The sequence below is a fragment of the Ambystoma mexicanum genome, chromosome 14 (genome assembly GCF_040938575.1).
Source record: "Ambystoma mexicanum isolate Mex_15411 chromosome 14, UKY_AmexF1_1, whole genome shotgun sequence".
NCBI lineage: Eukaryota > Metazoa > Chordata > Amphibia > Caudata > Ambystomatidae > Ambystoma > Ambystoma mexicanum.
In genome coordinates, this window is record NC_090940.1 from 163032216 (window position 1) to 163045336 (window position 13121).

The 13121-nt window shown below is 47.0% G+C and overlaps 1 protein-coding gene across 4 annotated transcripts in view; it reads left to right on the top strand.

Moving 5' to 3' along the window:
- MAPKBP1 (mitogen-activated protein kinase binding protein 1) overlaps window positions 1-13121 on the top strand; it is a 787404-nt gene that overhangs the window by 680384 nt on the left and 93899 nt on the right. For 3 of the 4 annotated variants that reach the window (XM_069638801.1, XM_069638802.1, XM_069638803.1), the window contains one exon: window positions 11697-12584. The exons of the other annotated variant lie outside the window; for it this stretch is intronic. In XM_069638801.1, coding sequence (XP_069494902.1) covers window positions 11697-12584 — 888 coding nt within the window. The remainder of the gene's footprint in view (window positions 1-11696; window positions 12585-13121) is intronic. 4 annotated transcript variants of the gene reach the window in all.

Below are 13121 nucleotides of genomic sequence, written 5' to 3' on the forward strand. Positions count from 1 at the left end.
GGGTATGCCTGCACCGGAGTCTGTACGGGACGGAAAAAAGCCTTGCCTAAACTGGATGCTGTCACTTAAATTAGAATGGAGCCAGTACGTGCATGCATTCCTCTGTGCACCTGGCCCTACTACCACCTGTGCGCCACCAACTGCCACCTCCCAGTTTAGACAGTTTTTTGGCAGTGGAGGTTGCCATAGATCATATGCACAGAGGCGATTATGAAGAAGGGAAAGCGCAGAGTAAGTACCGAAAACACCATGATGGTATTTTTCTCCTAAAATCTCCCTGCTCTCCCTCCTTCTCAACTGGTTGGAAAATAACTGCAGATCCAAGTACCGTTTGTGGGGATATAGCCTATGGTCAGCCAGGGTTTTTGCAAGAAGGTGGCACAAAACCTGCTAGCCATAGCTAGAATCTTTCTTTAAAGAGGCATGCTTAACGCAAATATGACAAGTGGCCCGGGCGGCTGCCGTACAGTTATTTGCGATGGGAACGCTGGTGTTGCTTTTGCTCTGGTCATTGTATTTGCATTTTATCTGCAAGTAGCATGATGCAAAACATGAAATATTTTCTTTTGCATAGCCATGTAAACTCCTGATATTAACTGAGCTATAGCCAAGTGATCTGCAGTTTAGACATACTTTTCTGCAAAAGGGATAGTTGCACATTTGCTAGAAAATCTAACTGGCCATTTACCATGTTTGAAGGTGTTGTGCCATAAAGTATTCCATGGCACATAATTGGCACACACTTTGACTATATTGCCTATGCAGATGCCAGGGATAGGTTAATAAGGCTGTAAATCCCTTGTGCTCAAGTTCTGATTATTCAGGAAAATAATTGATATCTTTTGCTGAACCAATACATTGTACATGAAAATACTAGTCTTCGTGAACAAATGCTAACCTTGTGAGCAAAAAAAGATGTCTTTTTGACTAAATAAATCCCATTGAACGTTCTTTAAATTTTTGATAAAAAGGAACCAAATCCCAGTAAGTAGCAGAGCACTTTACAGATAATGTTTTATCATAGTAATGTGGTTGAAATTAATGAAACGGATGTAATGATTGCAATGGACGAAAGGAACAAAATGAATAGAGAGAGGAGGATGTAAAGATGAATACAGGAGACTGATGAGTACACAGACGGCATGGAATGTATTGAGTGCATGGCATAAATGGAAAGTACAGAGTAGACAATTCAAGTACATGAGACGGGTCTAGTGCATGGGACAGATGGAGAGCACGGAACGGATCGAGTGCGTTTGACAAGTGACTTCGGCTGAACCGATAATGCAGGATGAATGAAATGAGGGGAGCGGATGAAATCGGTACAGTGGATAAAGCGCGTAGAGCGGATGATAGCATTGAGCGGATGAGAGCATTGAGCGGATGAGTGTGCGTAGAGCGGATGAGTGCCTAGAGCGGATGAGTACCCAGAGCGGATGGGTTTGTAGAGCGGACAAGTGCGCAAAATGAATGAGTGCGTGGAGCGGATGAGAGCGTGGAACAGATTTAGGGTGTTGAGAGGATGTAGGGAACGTTATGTTCTTGAACTGTCGCAGGGTGTTGAGCGGATGTAGGGTGTGGTGTGTTCAGCCAATGTAGGGTGTTGAGCAGGTGGTGTTGAGCACGGAGCGGGTGTCGAGCGTGGAGCAAATGGGTGATTGTGGATGAACGGGTGAAGTGGTTGGAAGGAATGGATGTAGTAAATGAGGAAGAAACAGGTGAAGTGGGTGGCAGAAACAGAGGATGGATCTGAAATGAAAGGGTGATGTATATAGATGAGACTGGTAAAGTATGAGGAAGGACTGTTGAAGTGTGTGGACAAAATGAGTCAAATATATTGAATAAAATGATTGAAGTATGTGGATAGAACGGATGAAGTGGAGCAATCAAATGGAAAATGTAGTTGGAACGGAGGAAGTATGGGTATGGAACAAGTGAAGTATGTGAGTGGAATGGATGAACTGGGTGGAACGGATAAACTGGGTTGAACAGATGACCCGGGTGAAACGGATGGAATATTTGGACTAAAAACTGAAGTGCGTGGGTGGAAGGGGTGAAGTGCGTGGGTGGAAGGGGTGAAGTGCGTGGGTGGAAGGGGTGAAGTGCGTGGGTGGAAGGGGTGAAGTGCGTGGGTGGAAGGGGTGAAGTATGTGGGTGGAAGAGACGGGTGAACGGATGTATAATGGGTGAAGTGAATGGAACGGGTGAAATGATAGTACGGATGAAGTAGATGGATGAACAGGAGATATCTGGAACCGGTGAAGTGGATGGAATGGGTGAAGACGTATGTGGATGAATGATGCATGGAGGAAGGATAACCTAGGTAGAACGAATGAAAGATGCATTGCATAAAACGGCTTGAGTACATAAAGTTTGGAGTGCATGGAACGGATTGGAGTGCATAGAATTGCACGACTTACTTGGAATGGTTGGGGGTGCATGGAACGTTTGAAAGAGCATTGAAAAGAACAGTTTTGTGCTCGAAACGGTCGTAATGCTTAGAACAGTCGGAGTACATGGAACGAATGGAGTTCAAGGAACTATTGGCGTGGGGCCGATCTCAAACACCTAAGGTAAACCACCATATCACATCTCCACGCTTACTCTTCCTTACACCACCACTCAACTAGAACACAGCGATACTATGACACCATTCGGTATAGCTGTTCTCCTACCATCATCTGCCTCATACTACCCATTACTCTAACTAAACACTGCTGGTTACACACCCTCCAGCCTAGTTCTCCTCAGGCCTAACACAGCCAGAATCGGTCTGGATAAAACCTGCCAGAACGAACACATACTCCTTTATCTCTCAACCACCACACCTACCGCTAAGAAGCAGCTATGACACGAATGCCACACCAGCTGCACACACATCCGTGCACACACGCACCTTTGACTTTCTATTCTCTCTACTGACTTGAACTTCGGTTCCCGAGGGCGTTCAACCTACCAGCGCCTTGAGACCATACCAATGGTACATAAGGCGCTATATAAATGTATAAATGAAAAGTAACATAACATAGTGAGTGCTTCTAAAACCGATGTTTCGAGGGATTGGGTCCTCCGACGTATTCTATATCTATGACCGGTAATCACCACAGCTGTGCTGCTTTGGAAAGTTTTCGGCATCTGCGTCCTGAGTCGTCGACATTGATACGCCCCTTCGAGGACCTCCTCAGACGGCTGAAGTCACCCGATGTTATATGTAGGACGCACGACACCCGTAGCCTCAGTTCTGTTTTTTCCGCAAACGTGTTCGCTTCAGAGATCTCGGTGCGCCTCGGTTCTTCCGAGTTCTTTCAGTTCTTCGAACCGTTTTGTTTGTGAAGATTTCCATGATGTCTTCGTCTTCTTCTACGACGCGGCCGGGTTTCAACAAATGTCGGGACTGTGGTTCCAAGATGTCGCTGATGGACCCGCACGACGCCTGCGTCTGGTGCCTCGGTGAGGACCACGCCACGTACGATTGTGACGATTGCCAGGCGTTCACTTCGAAAGGCCTTGTGAGAGCGTAAGAAGAAGCTTCGTCAGTAAGGTGTCCAAGCCCCGGAAGTCAAAATCCACTGGGCTTTCGACTGATGATTCGAGGGGCGACTCTCCGCATCCTCCTAAGTCAAAGGGGTCTCGGTCCCGGAGCGGGTCCTGCCATTCCTCTGCCTCTTTGAGGCACTCACGGAAGCGCTGTCATCGGTCACCTTCCCCGTCCTCTTCCGAGGGCTCTGCCCGTCAGCGGGTTGCTTGTCCCACCAAGCTTTCCACTCATGCGGAATGGGATTCATTGGCGATTTTTCAGTCGCAGGGCTCCGTTCTGTCCGCTCCGTCGAAAGATGTGTCCGGTCCTGGCGTCTGCAGGAGATGCTGAGCCCCACAGATCTCTCAAGAACGTTTGATCAACAACTGTCTTAAACCCAGTTGAAGAACTAACACTCCCAAGGGAAAAGGGGAAGTGGAGAAAATAACAAACGACAGACGCCTACTTCTGGTGGGCTGCAATCTGTAGAAGGAGACATTAATGTTTATTAAATAATTAAGACATGCATTAAATTAACTCAATCTCTAAATATCAAATACTTTAATATCTGAAACCCATACCTGTCCAATCTCCGAAATAACCTTGGAGATTAATTAACTTCTTTTTCACAAAGACCCATTGAGATTTTATCTTGCACATTCAATGTTCAATTTCAGAAGGGCAATGTGAATTTAAGAATGCATTTTGTTCCTTAACCAAAATTGCTCAAAATAATGAGTTCAAGAATATGAAATCTTCTTAAATTAAACAGGAATTCACTTTCGAGTGTTCATTCATTCAAATGCATTTCATCCTTTCTCAAGCACATTGTATTCCTGTTCAGATGTTTCTTCTACTTTAGTAAACAAATGTGCAATTAAGAGTTCAGATGATATTTTAAAACTTTTTTCATGAACAATAGAATGAATTCAGATCCTGTTCAACCTTTGAAGCACATGCGCAATGCTAGTGGAATCCGATGCTTTGCTTTTGACTTAAGCACTGTAAATGAGTTCAGATGCTGTTTACCTTTTGAGCACATGCGCAATGCTAACGAAAACAACTGCTTTTGCCTTTGACATGCGCACAGTAGACCAGTTCAGGTGCTGCCTTATCCTTCAGAAAACATGTACTATGCTCATGAAATCAATGTGTCTTTACTTTCCACATGCGCACAGTGAATATTTTTAGATGTCACCTTATATAATGGCGCGCAAGCGTAATTAAAAGCCTTATGAATTCAAGTTAAACAACATCAAAAACTTAGGCTCAGGTTTTTTCCTTAAGCAATCTTCACTCACGCGACCGTACTGAAACTGACAGACTTGAAATCAGATCAGATACGAGACACAGCAGTAAAACAAGGACACTTCTCCTTCGCGCATGCGTGAAACAAAAATGAATGCTCTGAAGCACTGATCGAAGAAAACTGCGCAGTTAAAATTCCAAACGCTTCTTCCTTCAGTACAACGTCAGAAATTCAAACCCGTGTCAATTACACGGAGTCATAAAAAGCCAAGCAGATTTTTGAAGTAAAATGAAATGAATCTAAATACCTAAACTAAATAAATACCTAACATGAATAAAGTGATAAAAATAAAGCAACTTTTCTCCAGCTTGAGAAAAAGCGACGCTCCCACCAAATTATCAGCTGAGCTTGTCCCACGTTGACCAGCTTCTCAGGAGACAATATTTATCTTTGTAAACTTCACCAGAATCTCATCAAAAGGCCTTGAAGCAGGAACTTAATCAAAACAGGACCTTCCTTCTTGAAGGTGAACAATGAAAGGCAGTTTAGAATTGTATGGAAGGTCAGAGGTTCATGAAACTTCCAATCAGGAACTGGCACTACTGCCACCATGTTGGTTTGGGGAGTTAGCACTCTGATGAACAGAAGTTAAGATCAACAACCCAAAATCAGATTAAAACAATAAATTAATTAAATCTATAATCTAATTTCATTTACAAAGTACACCTACCTAACCTGGGACCTGACAGCTTTCCACTCATGCGGAATGGGATTCATTGGCGATTTTTCAGTCGCAGGGCTCCGTTCTGTCCGCTCCGTCGAAAGATGTCGGCAGCGAACGTGCTAGAGACACTGTTTGCAGACCTTCAGGCTCGAGCGGTCGACACGATCACCGGGAACCTTCGAGGTCCCGGTCGGACAAGGTGGATCGCTCTAGCCATGCCCACTCCAGGTCCTGGTCCTCGACGCCATCGAGACCGTCGGAGCCTGTGAGGTCTTCGAAGAAGACGTCGACGCCTTCGGCGTCGAGACTGTAGAAGGACTCTCTCGAGGCTCTGCCTCCAAGGAAGCCATCAGCGCTGAGGCTGTTGAAGGACACGCTCGGGGCTCCGCCCTCGAGGCCTGTGTCGAAGCCATCGGCACCATGCTCGACGCGGATTCCGTCGACGCCTTTAGAGGAGGTTTTTTCAGAGGTGCCCGGAGACCGGTGAAAACTCTGAGAAAGGCCCTGCAGAAGTCAGTAAGGCCTGTATTCGAGCCTTTTTCTGTGCCCTCATCCAGGGATTTATTTCAGCCTCTGGATTAGATCTCTGAGGTGGATGAAGGGTCTGATGAAGGTATGATTCCTGACTAACTCATGTCTGGTCATAGCCAGCTAGAAGACCTGTGTCAGTCCTTGCTCGACGCCAGTGGTCTGGACACATCTCCGGAGGTTGAGTTTGGTAGGCCTGAGCCTGGTATGCACGCAGAGTCCTCGTACCGGCGTCTTATGTCGAGGGTGACGGAAATACTTGGGGTGGCCTGCGCCACCAGTGGATTTTCTGCAGGATGACCTGACGGATATCCTTGACCAAGGTCCTCCAACTGACCCGGTACTGCCATTCCATATGGCCTTGCAAAGAAGGGTGGCAGCGGCTTGGACTGCTCTGGAGAGAGTCCCGGCAGTGAGCAAGTCTTTCTGGAAAAAAATACCGTCCAGCCAGTAGCGACCCAAGCTACTTGACTACACACCTCACTCCGGAGAGTTTGGTGGTGCAGGCGGTTACAGCCCCAGAAAAACAGGCATTGTTCCCTACCATCCCTCCTGATGGGGACAACAAATGTTTTGATGGCTGGGCGAAGAAAGTGCTTTCTTCAGGGGGTATGGCTTTACAGGCAGCCAACTTTGTGTGTGTCTTGGCATGTTTCACTCGTACTCTGTGGAATTGTCTCTTTGGCGGCTGAACATATTCGCGAAAGGGAGGAACGGGATGGTTTCCTTGCTCTTATTCAGGATGGCAAGGATGCCATGTGTGAATCTGTTCAGTCGGGTCTGGACATGGCAGATTGCTTCAGCCGGTCCATGTCGGCGAGCACCGTAATGCACATATTTGCGTGGTTGCGGAAGTCTGGGTTTGCTCGTGATGTACAAGCCCGGCTCCTGAACATGCCCTTTGATGGTGAACATCTTTTTGGCAGCAAGACTGACGAGAGCCTTGAGAGCTTGCAGACCTCCAAAGCTGCAGCAAAGTCGTTGAGCGCTGCAGTTCGCCAACCTCCGCCTTTTCGTCCTAGGGGACAGCAATGGAGGGGAGGTTCCTTTCGATATTGCTCATCCTTTGGTAGATCGAGAGGAGCTGCAAGTCAAAGGGGCCACCGTAGGAGTACCAGAGGTGGAAAACAAGGTACTCGAGGTGCCAAGGCCGCTTGGACAGCTGCCTCTTTACTCTCCGGCAATGCCGCAGCTGCTTCAGCTCAGTCATGAGGCCATGTCCCGCCGGTTGGGGGGTGGAAGGCTGGTGCAGCATCTTGTAGAATGGCGTGCCATTACTTCAGATGTGTGGGTTCTGGAGATCATAGCCCAAGGCTACTGTCTTCCTTTCCAGCAGAGGCCTCACGACAATCTCTCTTTGAGGAGTCTGGATCCGCTCCTTGCGCAGGAAATAAAATCCCTGCTGGAGAAAGGTGCCATAGAACTGGTGCCTGTAGCAGAGAGGAACAAGGGATAGTATTCCCCTTATTTTTTGATTTCGAAGAAAGACTGAGCATTGAGACGCATCATGGACTTGCGTGGATTGAACAAGCTCCTCAGGAAGGACAAGTTCAAGATGGTTACTCTCTCTCAAGTCCTCCAGGCCCTTCAACTTCAGGACTGGTTGGTGTCTCTCGACCTCAAGGACGCTTACTTTCATGTGCCGATCCATCCCAAGCACAAGTACCTGAGGTTCGTGGTTGGCGACTTGCACTTTCAGTTTCAGGTCCTGCCGTTCGGATTGACCTCCGCCCTGAGGGTTTTCACCAAGCTCATGGTGGTAGCGTATCTCAGGAAAGGGGGGAATTCAAGTCTACCCCTACCTAGACGATTGGTTGATCAGGGCACGCTCTCACGAGCAAGTCCTGGATCATCTGTCAGTCACCTGCCACTCTCTTCACAAGCTGGGCTTCTCCCTCAACTTGAAGTCCCACTTGATGCCAATGCAGCGGCTCCAGTACATCGGAGCAGTGCTCGACACGTCCCTGGGGCAGTGTTTCCCTCCCCAGGTGAGGGCTCATCACATTCAGCAGATGGTTCACAAGTTTCAACATGCCCAGAGTCTCCCGGCGTTTGAGTTCTTGAGGTTGCTCGGCCTCATGGCATCCTGCATTCTTCTGGTGCCAGAGGCCAGGTTGCGGATGAGATCTCTGCAATGGGCTGTGAAGATGCAGTGGTCACAGTCCTCCGGCAGGATGTCGGACCCCGTTCAGGTGCTGCCCTCGGTTGCCCAGGATCTTCTGTGGTGGGCTGTGGAAGGCAATCTGATGAGGGGGGCTCTATTTTGGCTACCCTGGCCGGAGGTGACGATCGTGATGGACGCATCCCTCACGGGATGGGGAGCTCATGCCAACGAGCTGACAGTCCGCAATCGTTGGTCTCTGTCGGAGTCCAGACTCAATATCAATCTGTTGGAGATGAGGGCCATCAGGCTTGCCCTGAAGGCTTTTCTGCCGACTTTGCGAGGGAAGAATGTCCTGATTCTGACAGACAACACAGTGGCCATGCACTACCTCAACAAAAAGGGGGGTGGGGGGGAGCAGGGTCACTTCCTCTGTGCAAGGAGGCGATGCAGCTCTGGTTCTGGGCCATCCAGCAGGAAATTTTGATCTCAGCGGTTCATCTGGCCGGAGACGAAAACGAGACGGCGGATGCTCTGAGCAGGCAGAGTGCGATCTCTCACGAGTGGGTGCTGGCTCGAGAGAGTCTCCTGGAGATCTTCACCCTTTGGGGGAACCCTACAAGTGGATCTCCTCGCCTCCAGTTGCAACCGGAAGTGCGAAAGGTTTGTCTCGTGGGAATTTCCTCCAAGAGGAGCCTTAGGGGACTCGTTCATGGTGGAGTGGTCCTTCTCACTACTGAACGCAGTTCCTGCAGTCCCAGTCACCCTGCAAGTGTTGCAAAGGTTCGGTTCACGGATGATCATCATTGCTCCGGCATGGGCCCGGAGAACGTGGTTCCCGGACCTTCTTGACTTGTCCATCTGCCCCCCACGCAGTCTTCCCTACCAAGACGATCTGCTCTCACGGGAGGGGGGTCTGGTTCTCCTTCCAGAGGTCATTTCCCTCAACCTTCACTCTTAGCTTCTGAAAGCTTGAGGTGTAAGGATTGGGACCTCCCTGAAGACGTGATGGAGGTGTTGCTTCCGGCCAGACGGCCTGCTACAAAGTCCCTGTACCGTTGCCGTTGGAGAAAGTCCTGCGACTGGTGCAGGGTTAAGAATGTGGATCCTTTTTCATGTGACATTCCTGTGGTTCTGTGGCTTTTGCTTTCTTTAAAGGTTACCTGGCGGCGCTGTCCATATTTAAGCGCTCCTCTGAGGAGTGTTCTTATTTCCAAATTCCTTTAATTTCTCAGTTTCTGAAAGGGCTCACTAATGTGTTTCCACCGTCAACTTTCCAGGTGCCGGTTGGGATTTGAACCGTGTTCTAAAATTCCTTATGGGTGCTCCATTTGAGCCTTTACATTCTTGTCCTTTGAGACTGTTAACCCTTAAAACTGTATTTTTAGTTGCAGTTACTTCCGCTCGCAGAGTGAGTTGCAGGCACTTTCTGTTAAGCCACCCTTCCCGGTGTTTCATAAGGACATGGTTGTCCTTGGGGTTCGTCCTTCCTTTCTTCCTAAAGTGGTGTCGGAATTTCATTTAAGCCAGGTCATTCTGCCGGCATTTTATCTTCCTCTGCATCCTGGTAAGGAAGAGGAGAGGCTCCATAGGTTGGATCCAAGTAGAGCTTTAAGTTTCTATATTTCACGCATGTCCCGGGTCAGAGTGGACGATCAGCTCTTCAATAGGTTACGCAGGAAGGCGTTTGGGACAAGCTATTACTAAGCAGACTTTGTCTAGATGGATTATCTTGGCAATTTCTGAATGTTATCGCTTGGCAGGTAAGGACCCTCCAGTAGGCTTACGGGCCCATTCTACTAGGGGTAGGGCTGCCTCTACTGCCCTGCAGAGGGGTGTTCCTATTCGTAACATCTGTGAAGCAACCACATGGGCTTCGGTCCATACATTTGTAAGGCACTACTCCCTAGATTCTATCCATGGGCAGGATCTGTCCTTTGGCAAGGCGGTCCTTTACTCTGCAATTTAATTGGGCATTCTAAATTTATATATTCTAAATTCTTTTCCCTCCTCAATACGTTGGTACTGCTTTGGGAGTCTGTCATAGATATGGAATACATCGGAGGACCCAATCCCCTCGAAGATCAAGTTACTTTCTTACCTAGTAACATTCTTTCGATGGGATGGTCCGACGACATATTCCATATCGCTCCCTCCCTATCTGCCCTGCTACAGAATTTCTTAAATGATTGCAGCTTACGTTTCCGCAAGGCTTTCTGTGGTCATACTGGCAGAAGATTGGTGCCACACGTTCTGGGAGAAAACTTCAACTGAGGCTACGGGCGTTGTGCGTCCTCGAAGGGGCGTATCGACGCAGGACGCAGATGCCGAAAATTTTCCGAAGCAGCACAGCTGTGGTGATTACCTGTCATAGATATGGAATACGTTGTCTGACCATCCCATCGAAAGAACGTTACCAAGTAAGAAAGGAACTTGTTCTTCTTTATGTAGAATTGTATGGTGTGTAGGATCCTACTTAAACCGAATTAAGGAAACGGGATGTGATGGAGAGGAACTCTGGCACCCTGCTTGACATAACACAGTACAATTCCTTTACATGTATTTATATTTACACATGATTAAAATCCACCACTGAAGCATGAAGGATCTTTACGTTTGATCTCTCTATCCTACCATAACATCCCAAAATAAGTTGATCTTGGCTGCTTGGATATAGCCTGTCGATGGACCGACCGATTTAGGGCACGCAGTATTTAAATAGGAAGATTTCCTCTGTCTCCTAAATGGCTGAACATTCATGATTCACCGGTTGCAACCACTTTTTTTTTCTCTTGTGTGCAATGCACTAAAACCTTCAGATTATCCGCATTCAGATTATCCGTTGATTACTGTTCTATTTCATCTGAGTCTTTGTCCACATAGATGCCTAGAATTTCCTGTGTCGGGCACGTGCATCCATCACAATTGAGCAACAGAAGAGCATTTGCATTACTGTGAAGTTGAAAAGTGGTAGAGAGCTTAAGAATATAAGGTGAAATAGGCATACTAGTTGTCGAATGACATGTGGCTCGTGCAGTTCACCCACTTCCCCTTTCTCCTTGTTGTACATCTGGGATCCATTTTTACATATATGTGGCTGTCCGTGGAAGGAGATTTGTTCAATTGCTTACTTTACATTGAAGTAGAAACACTAGTTTGATCAATTATCTGTCGAGTAAAGTGACATTCACATAATGGGCACATAGCCTATGGATTAGGGATTTGTAGTAATTGATTTTTCATGAGCAGAATCTCTGATAAGCACCCTTACAAAATATTTTTGACTCCGATGTCTATGTGGAAATGTTTGGAAAGGCGACCTGTGCAACATTTGAGGTATAGTCACATGACCGATTTGGTATTTAGTTGCCAACAAATCTATAAAGCTGTGAAGTGTTAAGAACTATTTGATATGCATTTGAGTGCAGTTCAGCTTCCCTTAAATTGTGCATGACGTTTGTATGTTTTGATTGACCTTTTTTTAGCTACAGAGGGAAGTTTGGAATAGATTAGTAACTCTTGATTGGCCCATTATTTTGAAAAAGGGATTGGTGAATGTGATCTTTTCTTTCCTTAGATGACAAAGCATCAGTTGTGGAATCTCCAGCCAAGACACGCCCTCAACCACTGATTGAGAAAGACCAAAGAAACCACCACCGGCGGACGTTGCCCAGCACTCAATTGAAGGTGGACAGTCCTGGTGCTAGCAGCTCAACATTCAAAATTCCAAAGTCAAGGTCTTACATGAACCCGACCACCAGTTCAATGGCAAAGATTTCCCGCAGTGTTTCAATGGGTGAGAATTTGAACCTTAGTGATACACCAGAGTCTTCAGTGAGCGTGGATGAAAAGGGCAACCATCAGCCGGCATCTGAGAAGCTTTCGGGAACTACTCTTGCAGAAGAAGACCGAAGCAAATTAACTGGAAAAGACAATGTTTTATTGAAACCATCACTTCAACCGGTTACTAGCTGCTCTTCCCAAAAGTCATTTCAGAGCAAACTCTCATCTGCGAACAGAGCACACTTAACCCTAGATATCCCTAAATCATTACCAGATAGGCCAGTGTTTGCTTCATTCTCGCCCACCTGCAGAATTAAAGCCCCTTTCAATCTTGAATCTCCTCGGTCTCCTGCAGGGAATTGTAAAACTAAGCTAACCTTTCCTGATGCTGGTCGGGGCTCTAAGATTGAGATTCTGAATACCAGAGTGATGGTAAAAAGCAGTTCCCTGGAGAATCCAAGTTACAAAACAGATCAGCAAGAAGAGGCAGCTGAAGGTAGTCCAAAACTGAAAGAATTTCCTGAAAGCCCAGAACTCGCATATACTGATAGAATTATCTGCAACCCGAGGCACAGGTCCTCGAGTATTGGACAGACAGTAGACTATCATCCAGGACTATGCCCAGTTGATCCAGTCATGCCAAGGTCCCCGTCTTTCACTGCTGAACTTTCTCAGGACTCAGGTGCGCATGGAGGTCCATCTCTCATCTACTCTCCTCTCCTTTTTCCTGTCTTTGTGAATCGCCTCACGATTCCATCACATTGTTTTCAGTCCAGCCTCTGGCCTGTCTCGTCTTGTCTGCATCTGTCTCGTTCCATAAGTCACCCAAAGAACGGTGAGACCCTTCTGTCTTCCATCTTTTTCTCCTTCTCTAACTTTTTTGTATTTATTTTGTAGGGCTGTATTAATCTGTATGCTCAATAGAGAAATTACACACTGCATTTCATTTTTATAAATCACTTGACACAGCTGTTGCAGTGCTATCATGGGCAGAGGGGGGGAGCCATGGTCAAACCATGGAGAAAAATGGTTTACAGAAACTACCATTCTGCACAGACACTTAGCCATAGCCCATGTAAGGTTTATATTCCAGGCTGCTTCAGCACCCTAGGACCTCATCCAGTTGATGTAGTGTTGCCTTATCCTGTGTTGCTCTTGGGTCATGGAAATGGCATGTGGAGCAAGGGGACAACTTTTGTGCCAAACCGTGTTTGGCGAA